This window comes from Sciurus vulgaris, assembly GCF_902686455.1.
Source record: "Sciurus vulgaris genome assembly, chromosome: 7".
NCBI classification, from domain to species: Eukaryota; Metazoa; Chordata; class Mammalia; order Rodentia; family Sciuridae; genus Sciurus; species Sciurus vulgaris.
Genome location: NC_136467.1, coordinates 151,756,129 through 151,776,754, shown reverse-complemented (window position 1 = coordinate 151,776,754; position 20,626 = coordinate 151,756,129). Strand labels below are relative to the sequence as shown.

Sequence of the window (20,626 nt, the reverse complement as noted above, 5' to 3'; positions counted from 1 at the left end):
GCAGGACTCTAACTACATGGCATACCTGAACAGGCTAGTCTGTGGAGACTGCAAGAGGGTGACTGGTGGTCAGGGTAGGGAAGATAGCCGGATGATCAGGAGGAGCACAGGGCATTTTTAGGGTGGCGAGACTGGCCTAATGATATCACAGTGGCGGTGCACGCCACTACACATGTGTCAAAGTCCAGGGAATGTGTGCTGCCAAGAGAAAATACCAATAGAAACAACAGACTTTGAGTCTATTATCAGACTGCAATGAAGTACAACCTCTAGAATCCCAGCCCTTTAGAGAACAAAAAGTCAATCAAATACTCTCAGGTATTTCGGGTTTTGGTCAAACATTCTTTTAAATATTCTTCAGGTCACTAATTTACATGGAAAGTGTTTATTTTATCCATGCTTAGCAAAGTCTTTCATATTTCTGACCGAAGAGTCACAGAATTTCTAATAACTTTTTAGTTAAACTAACCAGTACCCACTTTATATAATGACTGAGTCAAAAGGACTGTTTCTACAATGGAAACAACAATACCTGTTGCTTAAAAATTACTTTGTATCCACACACTTTGTAGAAATATTGCCCTGATATCATTTACATAAATGACATCTGAACAAAAAATAAACATGCATGAAACATATGTACTACACATGGAGGACACAATGAACCCAAACAGGATGAGAGTCCAATTACCTAATGCAGTAAAATCACTTGGAGTCATCAGTAACCAAGTGTTCATCGGTGTATATCACAGATCCTTTCAAGAAAGGGCTCCTAAATACAGTGATGGGCTTGTTTGAAAAGCACCAACTAGATGGTAAAAGCAGGCAACTGGAAACCTGAATAGAAGTGGGGAACTGTAGCAACGGTGTCCGCACTGCAGGATTCGCATGGGGAGAAGATGGAGATCAAGTTATCGGTCAGTGGGTTCATAGTGAGCTGGCGTGGTGGAGATTAATCTAAGAAAAAGGCACATCTCTAATTTATGATCCTTCCAGCTAGCTCCAATTATAAACCAATAGACTTATCTTTCTGAGGCAGATACAGGCATGTAATAGAAATACCTACATTAATGCGTTGCTAAAAACTGGTTCCTATTTTGGAGCCATGGTCCAAATATCTTACTTCTAAGATGTAACTGATTGCCAGATGCAGTCAATAACAGTTTTTTTTTGGGGGGGGTGGGGGACAAAAAACAGAAACATCGCCATATTAACATTGGATGTTAATTGGAGAACGTAATGTGAACCTCAGTGAAAACAGAAAAAGCTTTGAAAATATTAACACTATCATGGCTGTCTCCACCATCCAGCCAGTGCTGGGGATCAAACCCAGGGCTCTGTCACCGAGCCGAGATGGTACTCTTCTGTGGCAGACTGCTGGTTCCCACTAACATCCTTCTTTCCTGTATGGCTCAGTAGCAGAACTCCCCAATTTTAACTAGACCCAGGAAGACCAAGCTAGGTGTTCAGTTCCTACATGACCCCATGACTAAGACTGGGCCAAGGACAGGAGCAGAAGAGATCCTCCACTCCTGGTCATGCCCGGAAGCCACAGCGTGCCTTTCCTCGGCCTGCTCCCGCTCTGCTGCCCCATGCAAACATGGTGGCAGGGTGAAGAGCCACCTCTGACCTGGAGAAGGAGCATGCGCTGAAGAAGGCAGAGCCTGCAGAGTCTTGGTCACTGTCTATGCTCTGGTGTCCGACAGACGTGAGCGCCTGGGAGTCAGGCCCATGGGGCTCTTTACTACATTCCTTCTGCAGATGGATCTTCAGGGTCCCCCACAGGCCCACATGCTACAGACACGGAGCCCAGCGTGGTGCTACTGGTGGGGGAGCGTCCGGAGGTGGGGCTAGTGGGAGGCCCTGGGGTCAACAGAGGCATGCCTGCAGGTGGGCAGTGGGCCCTCAGTCTCCTCCTCTTTCCCTCTTCTTCCAGCTTGAGGGAGGCAGCTGTGTTCCACCACACACATTGTTGTGGTGGGCTGCCTTGGCACAGGCCTGAAATTGACAGGGCTACCCATCATGGAGTCAAAGCCAGCCTTTCCTCTGTAAGTTGATTATCACAAGTATGAGTGAGAAAGCTGGCTCATGTCTGGATGCATCAAAACCCACAGAGATGTTAACACTGTCCGTGCTCCATGCAAATCTGCAGCACGCCAGGGCTGTATCAGAAGCTGGCCCTGACGCTGGGCAACCGACGCTCAGTTCTGCATCCAGATTTTGAGTTCTAAAAATCAAGCATGCTTGCTAAACGGAAGAGAAGGCCCAGGAGACATACGAGGAGCACCTCACTGATCACCTCTACACTGCACAGGAAGTGCACTGGAACTCCATGGAGTGAGTGCAGAGGGCGGGCGAACCAAGATGGCGGAACACAAAAGGAGAAACTGAAACAGGTTACTGTTCAGCCTGCTTTCTTTTAAAAACTTCTTTCCAAGAAATCTGAAGGACTTTAGAAAGAAAAATGATACAAAGAGTGCTAGGGATGTAGCTCAGTTGGCACAGTGCTTGCCTCATGAGCACTAAGGCCCTGGGTTCAATCCCCAGCACTGCAAAAACAAACAAACAAACAAACAAACAAATAAATAAATAGACATCTTCTGTTGGGCTGGGGTTGTAATCAGTGGCAGAGCGCTTGCCTAGCATGTGTGAGGCACTGGGTTCGATCCTCAGCATCACATAAAGATAAATAAATAAATAAAAGGTATTGTGTCCACCTACAACTAAAAATGTATTAAAAAAAAAAGACCAAAAGAAACTGATAGGCTTCTACTGATCAAGCTGAGAGCTTGCAAGGAAGAGCAGTGGGTGCCTGGGAAACGTAAATGACTCCCTGTCCCCGCAGGGCCATCAGTGGGGAACAGGCTTCTGTGAAACACTCAGCCCTTGAGCACTAGAGAGTGTGTGCAGACCTGGCTTCCTGTGAATTTCACTGCTACCTGTCACCTGCAAGTGAGGCGGCCACCTACCTGAAGGCCTGCCACGGACAGGACTGCAGTCAAGTGAGCAATCCCTCTGCTTGCTCAGGCCAGAGCTTGCCACGCTGCCAGCCTCTGCCACAGGCTGACCCAAATAAGAGGCATGCCTGTCAAAGCGAGCGTCAAGGCGATCCTCTCACTCCAATGGCCGGATAATGAGATGGCACAATGGCCCTCTGACACGTAACTTTTCCCTTTGCCATTCCAAGTCACATCAAGAAAAATGACTCTGCAGGACCTCATCAGGCTCTGAATTAGAGACCAAATGGAAAATTTTACATCCACCTTATTCAGCTCAATCCATTCAAAAGGGAGGGTCACTGTGAATGGAATGATCAAGATCCAGCAAACAACACTGATTCAGTTTCAGATCTTCTACTTCTGTGAACACTTTATTCAATAATTATCCATTTACTTGGAAAGATAACAAAACCATCATAAAGATATAAGAAAAGTGTTGGTGAGAAGATTGAGGGAGGTTAAGATCTGGGTTTACCTCGGTGACGGGGAGATGACATACTGTGAATTCCAAATGATTCCTTAAATTCCTGAAAGTGAACAACTCCAAGGAGTGATATTTCCCCAGCTCTTACTATGAATTCTGTGCTTTGTAGGTGTTAATTTCAATTTGGGATCTTTTTGATTTAGTAAAGCAGCATCAAATACAAATGCCTTCTTTCTGATTAACAGAGGGCCAACCAACTGATGTGCCCCGCTTTCCAGAGCACCATGAAGATAAGGGGTAGGGCCCAGTGTCACACACCTGTCATCCCAGCCACTCAGGAGGCAGAGGCAGGAGGGCTGCTAGTCCAAGGCCAGCCTTAGCAACTTAGCAAGACCCTGTCTAAAAATAAAATTAAATAAAGGGTTGGGGGCATAGCTCAGTAACAAAGCACCCCTGGGTTTGATCCCCAGTAAGGAAAATTTTAAAAACATATATAAAAGATGATGCAGCAAAGGGCAGGACACTTAGCAAGAAAGTGAAGTCTTAAAGCAAGACTGCCCAACACGCCACACAGTGAGCATGGGACCTAAGTTATCCACCACAATAGGATAAGAAAATAACATTTGATGTGATTTGGTGAAAGACTCAATAAAGCAAGGGAACAAACCAATTAATTGCCCTGGGCAATAACTCAGGTTACTTCTTGTGTGGTATCCAAGGCTGCAAGTATCTAACATAGCAAGTATTTTACTCTATGAATCTCTGTGCTGCCTGTGATGGTGAATCAATTAATAGTGCTCGTCTGCTGTCAATAACCCACTAATGATATGAGGTCTTCCTATGAGCTCTACTAGGGTGGAGTATCGTAAGTGACTGGTGGCATTTTTGACATAGAACACAAAAATTAAGAAAATTGATTTAACCTCACTTAGAATGGTCTGACAGATACAGAGGCAAACTGTTTCCAGACGTACATGAAATTCACTGAAGTAACAGGAATGGTGGGGTGAGGGCCTCTGAAAGTCTTCTCCTTAAACACAATGAGGACATGTCAAAAATGGTCATCATCAACGTCTTCAGAACTCTGGAAACACACTCAAGATGTGCAGCCATCTGGGGAGTCTTCATTCAAGGAAAATGGACCACCGCGAGAATAGTGTTCTGCACCTGCCCTGCTCTCCCCTCCCACGACCTGGCTCCATGTAGCCTAGAAAGTCAAGGAGCTTCAAATGTGGTGGAAACCAACAGCCTGTCAGCCAGTGGAGGGGCACCACTGGCTGGGGCGCCTTCACAGTCTCATTCCCAGAACCACCATGATCTGACCTGCCTGGGAGTTCCGCGGTCATTCGCGTGCACGGCGTGCCTATTTAACACGGCCTGGCACTCACCCAGCAAGAGCAGCCTTTGGCCCAGGGGCATGTGTCAAAAACCATCAGCTGTAATTATTTATCATCACAGCCGTCTACGGCTGTGTGGGGCAAATAGCAAGCAAACCTAAAGGCTTTAAAGGAAAATAGGGAATGTGATATTCACAGGGTATTCTTGAAACAGCGACTTATTCCTGGGGATCCGGCAGGTGCAAGTTTTACACGTGCTCAGTACAGACCCGAAGAAACCCCAAGGCTCACCTTTGGGTAAGTCAGACTAGCAGGAAGGGAAGGTGCAGGCAGAGCCGGGAGCTCCTGCCCTGGCCCTGCAGCAAGGCTCTCGCAGGACAAGGAGAACTACCTTACAAAATGAGCTCAGGAAAGTCACCAAACGCACAAAGAGAACAGCACCCTCCAGGAGGGGAGAGAATCTGGTTTCCAGAACTGCTACCTTATATCATTTCCAATGCCCAGGTTGAATGTAACAATTACAAAACATACAAAACAAAAAATGCTTCCAAACAAAGAAGAGAATATGGCCTGTTATTGTTTGGATGTGACACGTTCCCCTAAAGCTCGTGTGTGAGGCCATGCAAGGTTTAGAGGAAAAACGACTGGGTTATGAGAGTCTTAACCCAATCAGCAAATCAACACCGATGGGATTAACTGAGTGGCAACTGAAGGTGGGTAAGCTTTGGCTGGAAGGGGTGCGTCACTGGGGGCGTGCCTTTGGTGTATGTATTTTGTATCTAGTAAGTGGAGTCCATCTTTGAGCTGCTTCTCTCCGCCACACTCTTCCACCATGATGTTCTGTTTCACCTCGAGGAATGGAACCTGCTGTCTATGAATTGAGACTTCTGAAACCATGAGCCCCCAAATAAACTCTTCTTCCTCTACAGTTGTTATGGGCTGGTCTTTCAGTCACAGCAGTGAAAAAGTTGACTAAAACAGCGCACACATGGGGGAAAACCATCAATAGAAACTGTTGCTGAGAAAGCCCAGAAATTACTAGACAAAGACTTTTGATCAGCATTTTAAATAAGTTTACAGACTAAAGAAAAACATTTCTAAAACAGTAAAGTATGAGAATGGTTTCTCATGAAATAAAGAGAAATAAGAATAAGACAAAGAATCAGATGAAAATCTAGTGTGAAACATGCAAAGAACTGACAAAAAAGAAAAAAATAAATAAAATAAAACCACCCCTGCTCAGCAGATTTGAACAGGAAAATAAAAAATCAGTACACTTAAAGATGGGTCAACTGAAATTATTTGGCTTGAGGTACAGAAAGAAAAATACATAAATAAAAATTCGCACCACCTTAGAAATCTGTCAGAGTTCAACGGGGTCAGGTCCTTCCACGCCAGCAGGCACATGGGTACACACACTGGGAGCCCAGAAGGAAAGAATGGGCAGAAGGAATTTTGGAACAAATAATGGCAAACCCACCTAATTTAAAGAAAAACATTAATCTACACACCCTAGAAGCTTTACAAACTCCAATAAGGTGGAATCAAAGCGATCCAAGTCTAGATACATCATTGTTAAACAGTTGCAAGACCAAGACAAAGCAGCACAGCACAGCAGCCAGGGAGAAGCAGCTGGCCCCAACCTGGGAAAGCTCAGTGAGACCGCCAGTTCATTTCTCTTTTATAAATTTGTTTGTTCTTACGAGGGAATGAACCAGGAGAGCTCTGCCACTGAGCTGCATCCTCAGTCCTTGGTATTTTTTGAGACAAGGTTTCACTAAATTGCCCATACTGGCCTTGAACTTGAAATCCTCCTGCCACAGCCTCCCCATAGCTGGATTACAGGCGTTCACTACCAACCAAGGAACAGCTGACTTTTCAAAAGAAAGTAGAGAGCAGAAGTCAGTGCGATGATATAAAATGTGTGGTGTGAGACCCTAGGCTCAATCCCCAGCAACAACCCCAGCACAAAGTTAATTCCTAGAGCAACCACTTAAAAAAACAGAGCTAAAGAAACAAAGAAAAAGATGAAAGAATAAGAGATCATTAACCACGAATTCTATATCCAGAGAAGCTATCCCGCAAAAAGGAAGAATCAATTCAGACATTCTCAGATAAACCAAAGGTGAGAGAATCCGTTGCTGATACCTGCCTTGTGGGTAACAGTACATGGAGACTTCGGTAGAGATGAAAGTCCCCTGGAGAGAAGCTCCACTGCACAAGAACGGAAAGCACCAAGGGCATTCGTGTAAGTGTAACTATAAAATGTTTTTTGTTCGTAACTGTGGTTTTCATATTATTTGATTTAAAGACAACTGCACAGAGCACTAGTTCTTAGTTGTGTAGATGGGCACTCCTTTTATAAAGATGGCATGTTTAAGAAATAACAGCACAGAGAAGGGAAGGAGGAGAGCCACAAAGGAGCCACGTCTTTACATACTAGTGTAAGTAAGTTGGTATCACTCCACGCTGGAGTGTTGTCAGTCATTAACTGTAGGCAGGCAATGGAGCTCAGTCTGCCCAGTACACAGGGTGCGGAGGCTGTGGGCTTGGTCCCCAGCACAGCCAACAGCAACAACAACAAAAAGATGGTGATGGCCATCCCTGAGGCAACCATTTAGAAAAAAGAAAAATCAAAAGAGACAACAAAGGATCTACGATGACAAAGAACGTCCACTTATTACAAAAGAAGGGCGGTACCGCAGACAGGTCTGCACTGATAGGTTAAGACGCGAGACTATGGAGGCAGGGTGGGCCCTGACCCCACGGCGGGTGCTGGGAAGAGCACCTGCCCGCACAGGAGGCCCTGTGAAGTCAGACGCTGGAGTGCTTCCTCCACATCCAGGGACACGCGACTGGGGATGTGGCTCAGTGGTTAAGCGCCCCTGGGTTCAATGCCCAGTACCCCCACTCTCTCCCCCGCAAAAGTAGCAAAAAACAAGTCCAGGGACACCAAGGACTTCCAGGAGCCTGCAGAAGTCAGAAGACAGAACCCAACAGATTCCTCCTCGGGGCCTTCAAAGGGAACCTAAACCCCATCCACACCTTGACTTTGGACCTCCAGCCTCCACAGCTGAGGGACAACCAACCGCCATTACTTTAAGCTCCCCAGTTTGTGGGACTTTGTTGCAGCAGTTAACGACATGTCAATGCATTCCTGGAAGAAGAGAAGAGCAAGAACTGGAGAGGGTCTGCTGAGCTGGGGACAGACCAGCACACAGCCCACACAGCAGCCTACCTGAAAGGTCAGTGCCTGAAAGGTCAGCTGATCAGAATGTAGGCTGATGTTCAATACAACAGAAATGAGAACGGAAAAAAGTTTGCTTTTCAGATGGCCTTTCTGGCTGAAGACCTCTTCAGTGGAAGAGTGCTTGCCTACCATGAGCAGGGCCATGGGTTCCATCCCCAGTACTGCAAATGAAACAGAAACCCACACAACCATACACTCACACCCAGAGCTGTCCTTCACTGCCAAATATGAGGCAGACTTAGCCACAACATATTCTCTCTGAAGCAAACAATGCTTTATATGTAGCAAACTTTCCACAGTGATTTTGAAAAACACAATAATACATGCCAAAAAAGGAAACAGAATAGATTTTTTCCCCCTTAAACTAATGAACAATTGGAAAACTTTCAACATTACTCTAAATAAATCAGTCTGATTTTTCTCTGTTCAACATGCTGCAGTCTGATTTTAAAAATTATCATCTATATGATAGTTGTGCTACGACATATACAAATAAAGAAATTCTGAGCAGTAAAAATAACCAATGTTTCCAACTTAAGACACAATCATTACTTCCTACTAAGTGACGGCAAATTTTTGGACTTAAATTTTGAGAGTTTAACATTTTCAGGTGGGTCACTTGTGTGTCTGGGAAGGGAAGATGTGGGATGTGATGGTTTAGACGTGAGGTGTTCTCCAAAAGCCCACGGGTGAGATGATACAAGAATTTTCAGAGGTGAAATGGCAAGATTATGAGAGGTGTAACTTAATTAGTGTCTTCAACCACTAATTAAATGGGCAGTCACTGTAGGCAAGTAGGGTGTGGCTGGGGGTTGTGGGTCACTGGGGGCATGCCTTTGGAGTTTATATTTTTTCCCTGGTGACTGGCACTCTCTCTGCTTCCTCGTGCCACAACCTGAGCTGCTTTCCTTTGCCTCACCTCAGGCCCAGAGCAGTGGAGTTGGCTATCTAAGCACTGAACCCCTGAAACCAAGAGCCCTAAATAAACTTTCCTTTCTCCATGTTTTTTTGGTCAGGTCTTTTGGTCACAGCAACAAAAAGAGCTGAGTAAAACATGGGAGAAAGACGAGAAATATGTTAGACCTGCAAACAATAACCAATTTAGTGGATCAGAAATAAAGAGAAATGGACTAAGGAAATGAACATTGCTCTCTGACAAATATGCAGAACGTCCCTCAACTATTCTATGAACCATTGACTTCATTACCAACCTTTCTATTCTACACCATGAATCACCTGCAAATCCCATTACCCACCTGGTATAAAATATGAAGATTTCGTTTTACTAAGTGCTGAATTAGCAAATGCCTACCATAGCTTTTCACAGGCTATTACAGCACAGCAACCAGTGCACAGAGATCTTAGAATAGAGGGCAAAGCATGAAGGAAGGTGGCATCACTCCCTGTGTTTGGGGAGATGTCCACAGCAGCTTTCCTTGCAGTCGGAGGTAACTGACAGCCCACAAATGGTGTAGCACGGAGTGTGAACTATACTACATTTGAAGGGTGGTGTGGAGGCCATCTTAACTACTCTGGTGAGATTAAGGATTCAGGGAAAAGCAAAGCAAAATGCTTTTTAGATGCAAATGAAGGCATATACATATCTAATGTCCTCCAGTATGAATAGAAATTTATACTGGACCACTAAAAGATGAAATATGAATATTTGTATGCAATAATTGAAACATGTCAATTTCCAAAATTTTCAAGTATGCTAGAATGAAAGATATACACATACTTACCTAGAAGTAAAATACTACATATATATATGTATATGTATATATACATATATATATATGCACAAGTGTTTGTTAAAAAAATACAGACAGAATGTGACGTGGCTCCAGATATTCTACTATGACATCAATTTCTTCATAAAGGATCTGCTAAGGCCTTTTCACTCATTACCCAACACATTTTATTCCTATGTTCTTCTTTTCCAGTAAGGAAAACCATCATCTCTTCTGGAAATGAACATTCACATGTCACTGCCTTTCAAGAGCAATATTTAATAACTTAAGCCAATGGCAAGAGAAAAATAATCGATGATATTAGTCTTTAAGAAATGCAGAAATGTATGCCATAATGCGGACTAAAGCATTTTAGGACAACCAAAAATAGTTGGGCACTTATATCCCCCAGGTGGAATATAAATCCATTATACCTGCATACATAAGTCCATGCACACACACATCCACACACGCTTTGTAATTTAAAAGATGATCTGAGCACTGCAGTGGGGTCCACAGGGCAGGCCTCCCTAGGTAAGTATTAATGGCCACAAAACGACTTTCAGGAAGGCACTTTCCACTGTGCTCTCCATGAAGACAGAGGTACCCAGTATTTTTGACACACAAAGCATTCATCCACAAAATAGTACATTCTCCTCAGAAAATATGCCCAGGATGACAAGGATGAAGTAACACTCAGCCTGCTGAAGGGCAGTTGGTCCTGAGACCAAGTCCATCTGTCGGTGAGTTCGTTTCTCTTTGGGGTCCCTTAGTCAACATGCAGCCTCAGAGTTCCATCACCCAGAGTGAGCACTGTAAACTGAGGCTCAGACAGGGACATCGCACTTTAGGTATGTTTTTCTGAAATTCACCCAGTTGAAGGAAACTTGGCTTCACGGGCAGGGCTGGAATTAGGGGCAGAAGCCTAGATAAGGGAAAAGTGATGTCACAGGGGCACAGAGGCCGAGACACATATATGGGCAGAGACATGAGTTCTTTGCTTTGGGGGTTTGTGATGGAAGGGCCCGACTGAAGCTCTGCTCATGCCAAGACACAGATCCATCCGGGAAGCTGCAGGGCTACACTCCTCTCTGTGGGGATCAGCAGTTCAATTTCACCTTCATCAATAGCCAATTCATTCAGCTGGCGGGGCAGGGGCGTTTCTTCCATGCACATCCCATCCAAGGAGGATGCTCTGGGTTTTGAGAACCAGGCTCCCAGTAAAGCCCTCTGCAGTGACTTTAAGTGGACACACAGCCCCTTCCAGTATGAGGGGAGTCCCCCGTGTCCAGATGGGCATGGCTTTGGTTTTCACTTTCAGGGGTCTCACAGACCTCTTGAAATTTACTCATGAAAGCCAAGGTAAGAATGAAATAGAACACAGATGACTATAAATAGCAAGGAAGTGGGGGCAAGAATCAGGTAGAACCACACGCTGACCAGCCGCAAAAGCTTCACAGGCATAGGATGGCAGAAATAAAGAGTTTTTCATTTTTATTTTCTTGTTCAACATAAATCATCTGATAACACACACTTTTATTCATCAAAAAACGGAAAATACTTTGTTGAATACAATGATGAGGAATCTGTTTACATATTTTTCTATTGTTCTGGAAAGTATAAACCCTTTGGAAAACAAATTTGTAAAAAAAAAAAAAAAAAAACCTGTTTGGACTGTTGAGTTTAGTGTGGAAATTCTGCATTGCTTTGATGAAACATAAGCACAGCAGGCACTGAGTTTGCTATTATTTTGAAACTAGGAAGCACTTTTCAGAAGTCTGCCAAGACATACATATTATTAATGTTCATAAATTACATTGGAACGAAAGTCCTCAAAAGGTATCTACCATCTTTCACCAGATACATTCATTTTTCTAATATACAATTAGGTTACAGCAAAAGCTCAGTGAATGAGAAGCAAACACACAAATATCCAGGGTAGCAGGAGGCTGGTGGGTAGAGTGATTCAAAGATTCCAACCGAAACCAGATGGAATATTTAGAATATCACTTCTTGTGGTTAACCTTTTGATGACATGGAATATAAATGTATTAAGTTTAAGTCTTAAACCATGCCATACATTTTAATAAAATGTAGTGTAATATCAATGTAAATATTAGTGCCAATATTTTCCAGCAAAATTTTATAAGTAACAGAACTTTTAACTTGAATGTAGGAACAGTCCTAACGAAAGAAGCACTTCACTTAGAGTTGCTCATTTGCCCTCTCTGGGGCAAGTCATGAATGATCACTAAAATTCTGATACCACTTAGACACAGGTCTCTTGAGAGAGAAGTTATTTAAATCATTATAGAAAGAAGCAGAAAAGTTTACAGAAAATCCAGATTTTTCCTATTGTCCTTACTGCTGAATAGCTTTAACAAGTTTTCCCAACCAGCCAACCCATAAAACTGAAGCTTTGATTCTCATTTCTCCTCCTTGACTATCCACTGTGGACTTCCGTATTGAAGAATGTGAATAGCAGTTAAAGCTGAGGAAGAGGGAAAAAAGAAGAGCCGAGATAACCCAGAACTTCAACGGCCATAAGTGAGTTGGCTTGTTTCAGTAGTTCTAAGGACACTATCACTGATACTTATCCAGGCAAGGAAATAAAATGCAACCCTGAGAGGAAGTTTCCCCACCTCTTGGTTTATCTTCATGCAAGTGTGACTCACAGTGAGAACATCCAGGTCAACCTAGCCCAAACTCTTCCAGAACTACATGTCCTGGAGACTTGTAGCCAAGGAACAGCTAACATACGAACCAGAGCAATCCTACCACTCGGTACACACTGAGGAAGGGTGTTGGCACAAATGAAACGCGCTGATGAGGAGGACAGCACCTCCCTAGATGGGACCAGCCATGGTGGAGCCCAGGGCACAGGGAACCGTGGAGCACCATGATATGCACAGAGGCCTGTGGTGGGAAGGTCGAGGAAGGTTCCTGGAACGTGCAGCAGGGTAGTGGCAGAAAGCACATGGGGGCTGAGGAGACTGGACACCAGTTCACTGTCCATGAGCAACATGGCTCAGCCAGCGAGCTGGCTTTCTAGTCCTTGGCTCTCATCAGTAACATGGAGGTGGAAGCACCTGCAGAGCTCCCTTGCTGTGGGAAGAGAGCACCCGGGGAAAGCCAAGCAGGCGCGTGGCTTCTTGGGAATGCTAAGCATGGGACGAAGCGTGCTGACTGCATTATTGTTGCTACTGCTGCCCAGTTTTGAAAATAAGTGACCACTAATTCCCAGGGTCTTGCTGGCAGCAGCCAATATGCCATCACAGGACCCGCCACACCTTGCCGGGCTCACGTTACTTTCAGTCTGAATCAACACCACGGGCGGGGCTGCCTGCTACCAGGAGGGTAAGACTAAGCAGTGCAGGTAGAAGAGGGATCCAATTCACAAGCTGGTGGACTTTCTCTAAAGCCAGAGTCCCCGAAGAGCCACACACCAGGGTAGTAGATGAGTGGCATCGATAGGAAAGCAAACAGGGACGTGTTCCCTACTTGCCACTAGAGTGGCAATGTATTAGTCAACATAGAGAAGTACAGCTGACGACAGCTTACCACTGTCACATGGACTAGGAAAGAGATTAAGTGAAAATCTTATAAGCATGAAGTAGCTAAAAACAAGTACACGTATGCATACGTGTATGTGTGGTTAAAAACGTGCACATATACACGCAAGCGTGAGTGTGTGTCTGGGCTGCACAGGAGGCATCACCAGGCACTGAAAGGTGAAGAAAATAGGGATGTGATGAAAAAGTAGTTTAAGGACCCTGAATGTACACTGAAGAGCTTGTCTTTAGCCAACAGGTGATGGAGAGGCATCAGACTTTAGGATAAGGTCAAGTATTTCTTTTATTTGTTCTTTTTAGATATACATGACAGTAAAATATTTTTTGATGTATTCTTTCATCGACTGTTTCTATGACCAAATGCAAGGTGAATCCAGCATCACGCATGCTTGTGGCTGATCCTGGGTGTCCTGGTGTTTCCAGTCTCTTTATGTCTGACCCATCTCTGTCAGCCAGATCATCATTCAAATGAAGCCTATGTATTTTTAAGGCAAGGATAAGGTAGGAATAAGGATTGTGGAAGCTCCAAAAGACGCTTCACTCTTGTCTGCCTGCTGGTGACAGAGAGTTCTTTTTATTCGGTTTGCATTTATTCAACGTCTCCTGCACAAAGTGGCAAACACAAAGCCAGACTCTAGATAAAAGCTTCAAAGCGCATCCTCTGCAGGTATGATATCCACCTTCTATTCCAACAGATTTGATAAAATGTATCCTGCACTCATCTGTTTCTCCACACTATACTTTTACATAACACAAGAGAAATATTGGCGTTTTCCTTTAAATAATTTTCCCTTTAAACTGTTTATATGTATATATATTAGACACCGGTAAAAGGGATTTACTAAAAAAAATCTTGAGGGTCGGGTGATGTGAAGCGAGTGGAACGCAGGAGGGAAAGTCAGCCAAGTGCTCTGTGAAGTCTGTGGGTGAAACTGCTCCAGGAACACAAGGAGCTGCGGCCTAGCGACACACCCGTAGGAAATCCTCACCGGGGGCTTTAGCGCATCGGAGTGAATGCCACCTTCGCTCACGCTGTTCCTGCCTTCCGTTCCATCTTCTGCCGCCCCCAGCCCCTCCTCAGCGGGAACTCCTCAGCCTCTTTAGAGAAGCAGGTGGTTTCTGAGGAGTGGCCCACACCAGAGCGGGGGCTCACTCCCCACAGTCCCTGCGGGGGCCACACAAGCCTCTGGGAACTCCGCCACCTTCTCTGTTAGACACTATGCATTTGGAAGCTGGCAGCTCTGGATCTGCCTCCAGGAGGCGGCGAGGAGTGTGGTACTGCAGAGCTCTGCGGTGCAGGTGGTATGGCTCCACGTGCCGGTGTCCCCCAGGTGTGGCTAAATAGCCTGCTCCGGAGGCAACCTCTTGCCCTGCTCATCTTCTGCAGCTGTCGTGGTCAGAGCACCGAGGGGTCCAAGCTGCAGACTGGGCTGCGGGCTCCCCACGACGTTAGGAAGGACTTCCTTCTTCATTCTTTCACACCCATTTCTCCAGCACTGGTGGGCGGGAAGAGCCAGCGATGACAGGACCCTGTCCTCACCTCAAGACGACAGTGTGAGGGAAGGCCAAATCGCTCCCCATGCAAAGCTAGGATTTAGAAAACTAACACGTGACTATCGACTCGTCACCAGACGGCTCTATGAACTAAATGTGGTGTGCTCCAGGTGAAGAGTTGTCGCTGGCTCTTCGCAGTTCCAAAATCCGTGGATATTTGTCACCGCCTACAGCAACAACTTGCACGGGTCTTATGGGTGGTGGAGTGGAAACTGAGCCACTTCTATCTTTCTCTTTATGCGCTGCTTTCTTGCTTGTTCATTTATAGAGGATAGAGGAAATGAGGCTTACTTGCTTTGAGAGGAGAGACTTTGCTTATCAGAGAGAGAGAGACTTTGCTTAAAAGAGAGAAACTTTGAGAGAAGGACAGGCTTTGCTTAGAGCTTAGAGGAAGAGACTTGCTACGCCTTAAAGTCCTGCGTCCTGTGAACTAAGGGTACGTCCACCCAAGGTGCCCTAGTGATGCGTCTCAGTTCTCCGCTCTGCGATCTGCCTTCCGCCGCTGCCCCTACCCACTGCTGCCGCGCGTTTTTCCTTTCTTCTGGCTGCTGTTGCGTCTGTCCCTACTAGCTACTGCCGTGTGTTTTTCCCTCTGGCTGCTGCCGGCGTCTAGCTGCTTTTTTGCTAATGGCTGCTGTGGCGTGTCTAGCTGCTTCCGTGCGTGAGTCGTCTTCTACTGCTTTTCTGCTAATGGCTGCTGTAGCGTGTTTTTCCCTCTGGCTGCTGCCCCGCGTGTGTCTTCTTCCACTAGCTTTTCTGCTAATGGCTGCTGCGTCTCTGTCTCGCTCCGCCTACACTTATATCACCTCCAGGAGGCGGAGAGCAGGGCCACGCCTCTTACTCAAAGATTAGGCGAGATGCTCCGAGCAGGCAATTAGTGCTCGAGAACACATGCGCATACATTGTGTGCGTGGATGAGAAAGTCACCTGAGTGTGCTTATGTCAATTAACCTCCTCGCTGCCGATGTGATCAGGCGCCATCCCAGCGCTGCCAACATGGCACAGCCCCCAACAAAGAGTAAATTATCTTTAGCATCTTGGGCTGATTCTGAGCAGCTCTCTTGGAGCGTCCGCAGGAGGCCAGCAACGGTCACTCCTGTGGGTGGTGAGCCAAGGACGGGCTATGAACACTGACCACATGGGCAGCTGCAACCTGCCATCAATTAAAACGCTGAGCCGTCCAAGGAGGACTTGAAGTCACCTCAGCCAGATGGTGGTTCTCTTTCCCCTGTGTTTACAGTTGAACTTCTCCAACTTCGGCTTGCACTGCCCCTGGATCCATAATCATATTTTTATCTTCTCTCCAAAACTAGCCTGCATGCCATCATCCACTGCACCTCGAGGGGCCCATCCCCTCCCGCCACGGCGTACCCAGGCGCTGCAGGGGCTTCGTGATGGATGCCCCACACACACTGCAAACATGGCAGGAGAGCCACAGCTCGTAGCATGTTTGATTTTTACACAGAATCACTTGCTTTTCCAAGTGTTGAGTAAAAGTTGACGTGGCTGAGACTTATTTTTAAATAGCAAATTGGAACCATCCCACAAGCTATGAAGGACCAAACTCAACAACCTTTACCAGAAAGATCCAGCTGGGAAAACGTAGAGAACACAATTGAAATTGCTAAATATCGTCATTAAATACTTAAGATTAACAATCAGATTGTTATCAATGCTGCTCTGAGAATTTCTAAATTACATTGTGGATACTAAGGTGATCATTTAACAAAAACCTCAGAAATGTAGACCTAAAATCAAATCAACATGAATAACTTTTAAATGTTTAATCATTTGCAGTTATGCATTAAATTTCAGCAATTTTGGTTGATTTTGGTATTATTTTTCTGCACAAAGATGCAGCAAAGGTCACACTTGATTAAAAATAAGAGACTTCCTTCCATTCTTCATAGGACTTTCTAATGCTCCTGGATTCCAGGTCCAGCACAATGAACCGAGGGTAGCCATCTCTCCAGTAACAGCCCTGCCTCACAGAATGGACGTTCCTTTGCCACACGGGGTCTGATCCCAGTGCCTTGCACATCCCCAGATGAGGGAGCTACATCTGCAGAACTTTTATTTTTTTGAGACAGGGTCTGGCTAAATTGCCCAGGCTGGCTTTGAAATTGTAACCCTCCTGCCTCAGCTTCCAGAGTAGCTGGGATTACAGGCCTACACCACCACACTTAGCTCATTTCATTTAAATGGCTGCTCCCCTGTTCATACTCTTTGCTCAGCTTTATTATTAATATAATAATAATTACTACTACTACTACTACTACCAGGGATTAAACCCAGGGACATTTTACCCCTGAGCTACATTCCCAGCCCTTTCTATTTTTTAAATTTTTGAGACAAGTTCTCATTAAGGTGCTTAGAACCTCACTAAATTGCTGAGGCTGGCCTTGAACTTGTGAGTCTCCTGCCTCAGTTTCCTGAGTTGCTGGGATGACAGGCATATGGGCTCTGATTTATTGAGGTATTTATCATCCAGGAGCAGTTGTTGAGACACACATTTAATCTTTCTAGTTTGAAATCTATGTAAGGTGAACGTTCTGATCTGTGGACTTAAGAATGAAACCAGGGGTCTGAGGGACACCTCTTTCTCTGCATCCTCTGATTCCACTTTGCCCCTGGACAAAGGGACGGAACTCCAGGCATCCTAGACATAGGGGCAAGCATTTTTATTAACATGGCTAAAGGAGTTTGGATAACACCATGTTGGCTGTTGACTGCAAAAGTGATACAACTTCCTAGCAGTTCTGAACTAGGCAGAGGGGCTTGGAGGGGAACAGGTGCCAGCAAACGGAAGGACTGTAGGAACGTTCCCCCAAGGATCCACGGCAAGGTGTCAAGTATTGAAAAATTTAAGGAGCATTCATTAATGATGAGGAAGCAAACAAATTGTGTGGCCTGACAAAGAAGGGGACTTGAAAGACACGATTCGCTGCTGTGAGGTGCGACCACGCACATGGGAAAGCAGTTTTCAACGCAGCTGACGAGACAACGCTGGGCAGCCACAGGGTGTGGGGGCGTCACACAGTGTCAGCGAGTCCCTGGGCGATTCCCTTACCTCCAGATGCTCTAGGATGTAGGGGGGGTTTGTCATGCCAAGCCGCAGCATCGCTCCCTCAGGAATCACTTCGATCAGCTTCCACAGGAGTGTGGGGAGGTCGGTGCCAATATCCCTGCCGTAGGCCCCCGTGTCCTCACTGGTCAACCAGATCTCACAGACACCCTCTGTGAAGCGAAGGAAATAATTAACAAATCTGTAAGGAGCTGCTTCATGGTACAGCTGCTCACCCTCTTTAATGCAGCCTTCTCGACACCATTGTGCAGGCCATCTGGGTATTCAACTGCAGAGAAAAAGCAGCCATCCCATAGTGGCCCTGGCTATTAAGTTCGTTTTATGAACACCACCGAGTTACGACAATGTTGTAAATTACCAGTGTGTCCTAGGAAGTGATCAATGTCACAGCCAGTGGGTTCAACTGAGCTTCCTCCCAAGCACTGTGATGGGGCCATGGCTTCAGTCCCACCTCAGAGAATACCCATCTTGCTGAATACCGTGAGCCCTGGAACTCAAACTGTCACTCCAGAGAACGGGTCCTGTCAGCCTATCACCAACCCAAGGAAAAATGTCAAGTGCAGCTAAGGATTAACAGGCAAATTAATAATCCTAAGGAACTACTTCCCTGTAGCACTTATTCTAGTCTGTCTTCTTTATTCAGTTAAAAATAGTATTCATTTTATTGCTGTGTTCAGAAATATTGGTTGCAGCATAAACCAAGTGTTTATATTGGAAGGCCACTTACAGACTGCTTGCCCCCTATTTCCCATCAGGCCGACTTAAGGAAAGTGCATTTATATTTTTGTTATTATAAAGAATCCTCTCATCAAATATTATAGCTTGCAAAAACATCCTTCCCAAAATCAAGAGGAAATCCTTTTGGATCACCTAGTGCTATTTCAAATGAATAAAACAGAGTGAATGAGAGCTATCCAGGTTTTCCTGGTGCACACACGTAACATGTCTGAACCGATATTCAATTAAAGGATTAGCCTATTACAGAGGCCAAGTGACTCGTAAGGCTCACACACACAGAATGAGCCTGTGAAAATGTGTATACTCCAGGGATTTCCTGCATCTGAAGAACCTCGACACCCAGGCAGGCACACAAGCTAGGACATCGGCCCAAACCAAAGTGGAAGTTTCTAGGAAGTGTCTTGACATTATCATTTTAACTTAACTCTAGTTGACAGAGGAGTTTCAAAAATACATTTAAATTTTATTAACCATGAAAGATAACAAATACAACATATGGCTTTAACAGGAACATGGACTTGACCTTTGCTCTCTTTAATATGTTCCACAGCTTGGAGTTAAGATTTCTCATCACTATTTTTGCTTTAGAATGAGAGAGAAATTTGCTTTATCAAACAAACAAACATCCAACACATATTCCGCCGCCTGCCCCCCCGGGACTGAACCCAGGACTTTATGCATGCTAGGCGTACACTCTACCACTGAGCTAAATGCCAGCAAAACGTTTTTGCTTTTCCCTAGTTTTCTGAGACATGCACAGCCGTATCCACACCCACACAGCATGGAAAATACAAAGCTAGAAATAAAATTTTAGTTTCCCAAAATTAAAGGATCACTGTTTAGCAATGGGAACAGAAGATCTCAGAAGAGGGTCCAGAAAAAGAAAAAAAAAAAAAAAAAGAGAGAGAGAGAGAGAGAGAGAGAGAGAGAGAGAGATTTTTAGTATTTAAAAATCACAGCGGGGCCTGATGGCACATTTTATAATCCCAGATACTTTGCAGGCTGAGACAAGAGAAGTGCAAGTTCAAGGTCAGCTTTTTTTTTTTTTTAAACAATTTATTCATCAAAATAAAAAGGGCTGGGGATGTAGCTCAGTGATAAAGTGCCCCTCGATCCAACACTAGGAACCTCCTCCCTCTCCAATAAAGTACCAAAAACAAAAAGCAGTAGTGTCATGAATTTAAAGGTTTGCTTAGTTTAAATTAAATATATAAGTTCTAGAAGTAATTAACTTTGCTTAGTTTTAATCACTTAAGAAGTTTTATCCTCCCAAGAAAGAGTCTGGCATGTTTATTGGCTATCTTTGTAACTTTTAAAATTTTATAAATAGCCTTGGTATGTGAAATAAATATTTTTGTATTTAAAAATGAATTGCAATTGATGGTGTTATGTTAAAAATCAATATTGTATATGCCATCAGACTCTGGACCCATGCAACCTTTTTTAAAAAATATTTTATCATTAAATCCACTCCAGGAAATGAGATGGTGAGCAACAACACAAATGGATCTTCAAACATTCTCAAAGAGGTTATGAAAACAGGACATTACCCGTGATTTTCCAGTTGCTGGCATTTGAGCAACACAATATGAATATTTTAAAATGAACAGAATAATTTTAATTTATAATTTTTCCATCCAAATGGTTCCATGTTGTGCCTTATGTGGAGAGAGTGAGATTCTGGAACAGTGCCTTGCTGTTGGAGATGAATACAGAAGGGGAAAGTCACTATGAATAGCAATGGAAATAGCAGCCATGCAGAAAACAGCAGTCAGCTCTGGAAACTGCAAAGGTGGGGACCAATGGCCCCCTGGTGGGCTGAAACTTCAAATTAAATCACATAAAGAGGAAGCTGCTGTAATACTAAATCAGCGACAACAGGAACAACAGTCTTTATGGCTCCCATCAAGGCTGCTGAATACCCTGTGTAACAACCA

The 20,626-nt window shown here is 44.7% G+C and overlaps 1 protein-coding gene across 1 annotated transcript in view; it reads right to left on the bottom strand.

The window, feature by feature from the left end:
• CDKAL1 (CDKAL1 threonylcarbamoyladenosine tRNA methylthiotransferase) overlaps nucleotides 1-20,626 on the bottom strand; it is a 629,759-nt gene that overhangs the window by 205,618 nt on the left and 403,515 nt on the right. Inside the window, exon 8 of the mRNA XM_079147924.1 lies at nucleotides 17,937-18,103. Coding sequence (XP_079004050.1) covers nucleotides 17,937-18,103 — 167 coding nt within the window. The remainder of the gene's footprint in view (nucleotides 1-17,936; nucleotides 18,104-20,626) is intronic.